The 6,000-nt window shown below is 44.5% G+C and overlaps 1 protein-coding gene across 1 annotated transcript in view; it reads left to right on the plus strand.

The window, feature by feature from the left end:
- LOC139410595 (sperm flagellar 2) overlaps positions 1-6,000 on the plus strand; it is a 57,755-nt gene that overhangs the window by 24,100 nt on the left and 27,655 nt on the right. The window contains exons 17-22 of the mRNA XM_071155894.1: positions 1,355-1,472; positions 1,908-2,062; positions 2,217-2,390; positions 2,595-2,669; positions 2,903-3,045; positions 5,695-5,822. Coding sequence (XP_071011995.1) covers positions 1,355-1,472; positions 1,908-2,062; positions 2,217-2,390; positions 2,595-2,669; positions 2,903-3,045; positions 5,695-5,822 — 793 coding nt within the window. The remainder of the gene's footprint in view (positions 1-1,354; positions 1,473-1,907; positions 2,063-2,216; positions 2,391-2,594; positions 2,670-2,902; positions 3,046-5,694; positions 5,823-6,000) is intronic.

Genomic DNA, 6,000 nt, shown 5'->3' on the forward strand with positions numbered 1-6,000 from the left:
AAGCCCTTGGTCAGGGAGTTGACCAAGAACCCAATTGTCACTCAGACAGAGCTCCAGAGTTCCTCTGTGCAGATAGGAGAACCTTAGAAGGACAACCACCTCTGCAGCACTTAGGCCTTTATAGTAGAGTGGCCAAACGGAAGCCACTCCTCAGTAAAAAGCACATGACAGCCCGCTTGGAGTTTTCCAAAAGGCATCCGAAGGACTCTCAAACCATGAGAAACAAGATTCTCTGGTCTGATGAAACCAAGATTGAACCTGTTGCTTGGCCTGTATGCCAAGCGGCACGTCTGGAGGGAACCTGGCACCATCCCTACAGTGAAACATGGTGGTGGCAGCATCATGCTGTGGGGATGTTTTTCAGAGGCGGGACTGGGATGCTAGTTAGGATCGTGGGAAAGATGAACGGAGCAAAGTACAGGGAGATCCTTGATGAACACCTGCTCCAGAGCGCTCAGGACATCAGACTGGGGCGAAGGTTCACTTTCCAACAGGACAACGACCCTAAGCAGAATGACAAACTCCCCAAATATAGGTGTGCTAATCTTGTAGCGTCACAGCCGAGAAGACTTGAGGCTGTAATCGCTGCTAAAGGTGCTTCAACAAAGTACTGAGTAAAGGGTCTTGAATAAATTTGTACCAATGTCTAAACCTGTTTTTGCTTCGTCATTACGGGGTATTGTGTGTCGATTGATGAGGGGAATAAACTATTTAATCAAGTTTAGAACAATGCTGTAACGTGACAAAATGTGGAAAAAGTCAAGGGTGTAGTGTACTTTCCGAATACACTGTATGTCCTGGGTGGCAGGGAGCTCGCCCCGAGTGATGCGCTGGGCCATTCGCACCACACTCTGTAGGGCCTTCTGGTCATGGGCATTGCAGTTACCATACCAGACGGCAATACAACAAGTCAGGATGCTCTCGATTGTGCAACTGTAAAAGTTCCTGAGGATACCAAATCGTTTCAGCCTCCTGAGGGAGAAGAGGCGTTGCCGTGCCTTCACGACTGTTCTGGTGTGAGAGGACCATGTTAAGTCTTCAAGTGATGTGTGGACACCGAGGAACTTGAAGCCCTTGACCAGGGATGGGCGATTCCAGTCCTCGGGGGCTTGATTGGTGTCACAGTTTTGTCCCAGCCCCAGCTAACACCCCTGACTCCAATATTCACCTAATCATGATGTTCAGTTTAGAATGACATTTGATTAATCAACTGTGTTTGCTGGGGATGGAGAAGATGTGTGACACCAGTCAGGCCCCCGAGGACTGGAGTTGCCCACCCCTGCTCTCGACATTCTCCACATGTCACATGAGTTGCATGTGTGTAATGAATGACACAGACGGACTGTGTTTGTAGATGAGGAGGAGAGCTCTGACCTGGCCGGGGCTGGTGAGGAGAGCTGTGCCCCTGCTAGAGAGCACAATGTTGTCATCGCCAGGGACAAGAGCCTGGAGAAGAGACAGATCCAGCACAGGTACAGTTAGTACGATGACCACAAGACGCAGATCTGGGTTCAAATAGTATTTGTTTTCCTTCCAATAATTTGAGCCTTTGATCGAGACTGCCTTAGGTGACAAAGTGGGTGGGCATTACACTTTTGGGACTACTCCATTGGTGCCATTGTGTCAGTCAAGATCAATCGAGTAGAACTAAATGGTTTGAAAGAAAAATAAATACTATTTGAACCCAGGTCTGATTATTGAGTACATCATCTCTAACATTGTTGTAAGTGATTTTCAGGGCTCTGAGTGTCTTTGAACTTTTAAACTAGCCCACTGACACACCATTGTTCTCTTCACACATTGAGTGTATTCACTAGGAACCAAACAGAAGCAAAACAGGCCAAAACGGGGTGGGGACCCACCTTAATTTGCGCTAATGAATACAGCCTTTGTTATTATCACTGCAGGATCACAGCCTTCCAGGATACCTGGCCCAAGCTGGAGAAGTGGTTCTCTGGTAAACGGAGCATTCTGATGAGACTGAATGCTGAGATGTCAGAGGACATGCTCTTTAGAAAAGTGGAATCCATCCTGTACCAGGCCATGATGCAGTCGGAAAAAGGTACCGGGCACTAAGGGAATGGTTGATTTTAAGATAAGATATTAATTCCCCAAAATGGGAGATTTGACTTAATGCTACTTTGATTCTAAAATTGCCCAGTGAGATGCCTACTGTTCCTAAAGTTGTTCTATGTGTAATTATTCTGACCCACCAGGTGAGGGAGTTGTTTTGGACAGTGGGAAGGCACCAGCGGTCTCAACTGCTCTCGTCCAGGTAACTCCGGTTGCGGTCCCAGCTCCCACTGAGTCCACCTCCACCCTCACCCAGGAGGGCCTGACTCCACCTGTAAAATGCTCCAGCTCCAAGTCCAACTCTCGCTCCCCCAAAGGTCGGCTAACAACCACGCAGTGTATCAAATGGTACCCTATTCCCTACATAGTGCACTACTTTTGACCAGAGTCCTATGGACCCTGGTAAAAAAATATTTTAAAAAGTTGTTCACTATATAAGGCATAGGGTACCATTTGGGACAGATAGTTTGTTTCAAAGACAAGAGAACCATGTGGTCAAACAGTTCTGTTCCATTCTGTAGGTTCACAGAGCAACATCGAGAAGAACACATCCGAAGGGAGAGATGTCCATCTTAAGCTGTCCAAGTCAGGATCAGGTCCATTACTGATATCAGCCTAGCTATTAGTAACATTCTACAACAAACAACAGTTGCTCTCACACTGTTTTTAAACCACATTTAAAAAAAAAAAGAGGTATGGTGGCCTAGGGTCTTTGGAAGACACTCAATTTCCTTTCTATATCCGGTCCAATAAACAATGAATATGAGAGGAGTGGGACTGCCCCGTTCCTTTAAAAAATTAAATATCCCTTTTTCCCCATTGCTTCCAGGAGGAGCCGTGGGGCATTCTAGAAAGTTGTCCATAGCCTCCTCCTTGGAGAATTCCCATGGTGTGAACACCAGCCCTACAGAGCCCCTAGCTCCCACCCCTGGTACTACACACTGGGTGTATGTGGACGAGCCCCTTCCCAAGGTACAGTAGGAGTAGGGTGTTGTTTCCCATAGATGCTAATCTTGGATCAGTTTTGCATTTCCCCCACTAGTGGTTAAGGTTAGGATGGGGAAAAACAGAAGCTGATCCTAGATCTGTACCTAGGGGGAACTTTACCCTGTACTGGTAGAAGACAAGAGAACCATTATAGGTTTGCATGGGCTTTTTCTCTTCCCATTAGCTCTCAGTCAGAATGTATAATCTCATGAGCTCTCAGTCAGAATGCATAGTCTCATTAGCTCTCAGTCAGAATGCATAATCTCATTAGCTCTCAGTCAGAATGCATAATCTCATTAGCTCTCAGTCAGAATGCATAGTCTCATTAGCTCTCAGTCAGAATGCATAATCTCATTAGCTCTCAGTCAGAATGCATAATCTCATTAGCTCTCAGTCAGAATGCATAATCTCATTAGCTCTCAGTTAGAATGCATAGTCTCATTAGCTCTCAGTCAGAATGCATAATCTCATTAGCTCTCAGTCAGAATGCATAATCTCATTAGCTCTCAGTTAGAATGCATAGTCTCATTAGCTCTCAGTCAGAATGCATAATCTCATTAGCTCTCAGTCAGAATGCATAATCTCATTAGCTCTCAGTCAGAATGCATGGATGTGTTCAGCATAAAGGTTCAGGCAAATTACGAATCAATTAACAAAGAGAACCAGGCATTGGTCCTTCTGCCCTCATTCTTGAAATCAAGGAGGTCGAGAACGATAAGGTTGAGTTGAGTCATTTGCGATAGCCATGGATGGCCACAAGAGGGACCTCGCAAACTTCTATTTACAGTGCCTTGCGAAAGTATTCGGCCCCCTTGAACTTTGCGACCTTTTGCCACATTTCAGGCTTCAAACATAAAGATATAAAACTGTATTTTTTGTGAAGAATCAACAACAAGTGGGACACAATCATGAAGTGGAATGACATTTACTGGATATTTCAAACTTTTTTAACAAATCAAAAACTGAAAAATTGGGCGTGCAAAATTATTCAGCCCCTTTACTTTCAGTGCAGCAAACTCTCTCCAGAAGTTCAGTGAGGATCTCTGAATGATCCAATGTTGACCTAAATGACTAATGATGATAAATACAATCCACCTGTGTGTAATCAAGTCTCCGTATAAATGCACCTGCACTGTGATAGTCTCAGAGGTCCGTCAAAAGCGCAGAGAGCATCATGAAGAACAAGGAACACACCAGGCAGGTCCGAGATACTGTTGTTAAGAAGTTTAAAGCCGGATTTGGATACAAAAAGATTTCCCAAGCTTTAAACATCCCAAGGAGCACTGTGCAAGCGATAATATTGAAATGGAAGGAGTATCAGACCACTGCAAATCTACCAAGACCTGGCCGTCCCTCTAAACTTTCAGCTCATACAAGGAGAAGACTGATCAGAGATGCAGCCAAGAGGCCCATGATCACTCTGGATGAACTGCAGAGATCTACAGCTGAGGTAGGAGACTCTGTCCATAGGACAACAATCTGTCGTATATTGCACAAATCTGGCCTTTATGGAAGAGTGGCAAGAAGAAAGCCATTTCTTAAAGATATCCATAAAACGGTTGTTTAAAGTTTGCCACAAGCCACCTGGGAGACACACCAAACATGTGGAAGAAGGTGCTCTGGTCAGATTAAACCAAAATTGAACTTTTTGGCAACAATGCAAAACGTTATGTTTGGCGTAAAAGCAACACAGCTCATCACCCTGAACACACCATCCCCACTGTCAAACATGGTGGTGGCAGCATCATGGTTTGGGCCTGCTTTTCTTCAGCAGGGACAGGGAAGATGGTTAAAATTGATGGGAAGATGGATGGAGCCAAATACAGGACCATTCTGGAAGAGAACCTGATGGAGTCTGCAAAATACCTGAGACTGGGACGGAGATTTGTCTTCCAACAAGACAATGATCCAAAACATAAAGCAAAATCTACAATGGAATGGTTCAAAAATAAACATATCCAGGTGTTAGAATGGCCAAGTCAAAGTCCAGACCTGAATCCAATTGAGAATCTGTGGAAAGAACTGAAAACTGCTGTTCACAAATGCTCTCCATCCAACCTCACTGAGCTCGAGCTGTTTTGCAAGGAGGAATGGGAAAACATTTCAGTCTCTCGATGTGCAAAACTGATAGAGACATACCCCAAGCGACTTACAGCTGTAATCTCAGCAAAAGGTGGCGCTACAAAGTATTAACTTAAGGGGGCTGAATAATTTTGCACGCCCAATTTTTCAGTTTTTGATTTGTTAAAAAAAGTTTGAAATATCCAATAAATGTCGTTCCACTTCATGATTGTGTCCCACTTGTTGTTGATTCTTCACAAAAAAATACAGTTTTATATATTTATGTTTGAAGCCTGAAATGTGGCAAAAGGTCGCAAAGTTCAAGGGGGCCGAATACTTTCGCAAGGCACTGTACACTCATTGGCCTGGTCTCTGTCTATGTTTGAGCCTGCATTTCTCCATTCGACTTTCTTTTGTGGAGTAGGGTGAAGTTGCCCCTAGACGCTGATCTTGAGTCAGTTTTGCATTTCTCCCACTAATGGTTAAGGTTAGGATTGGGGAAAAGATAGCTGATCTTAGATCTGTAACTATGGGAAACTCCGCCCCAGAGCATCTTTTGTCTCTCTTCCCCAGGAGATACCGGAGTACCTGGTTCCATACTGGGAGAATGTGTGTAACTCCTATGTGACTAACGTCAAGGCTGTGATGCAGAACCTCCGCACAGAACGCATCTTGATCATTCACCATCTGTTTAACATCAGGTGAGGATAAAGGATCGGTGTCCCGCTAGCGGGACAACTTCCGGTGAAACTGGAGGGCGCGCAAATTCAAATAAATTATCATAAATATTATGGATTTTAAACATTTAGGTACATATAAGTGTCTTGTCAGCTGAAAGCTTAAATCCCTAATTGCACTGTCCGATTTACAGTAGCAATT

Source organism: Oncorhynchus clarkii, chromosome 6 (genome assembly GCF_045791955.1).
Source record: "Oncorhynchus clarkii lewisi isolate Uvic-CL-2024 chromosome 6, UVic_Ocla_1.0, whole genome shotgun sequence".
Lineage (NCBI taxonomy): Eukaryota > Metazoa > Chordata > Actinopteri > Salmoniformes > Salmonidae > Oncorhynchus > Oncorhynchus clarkii.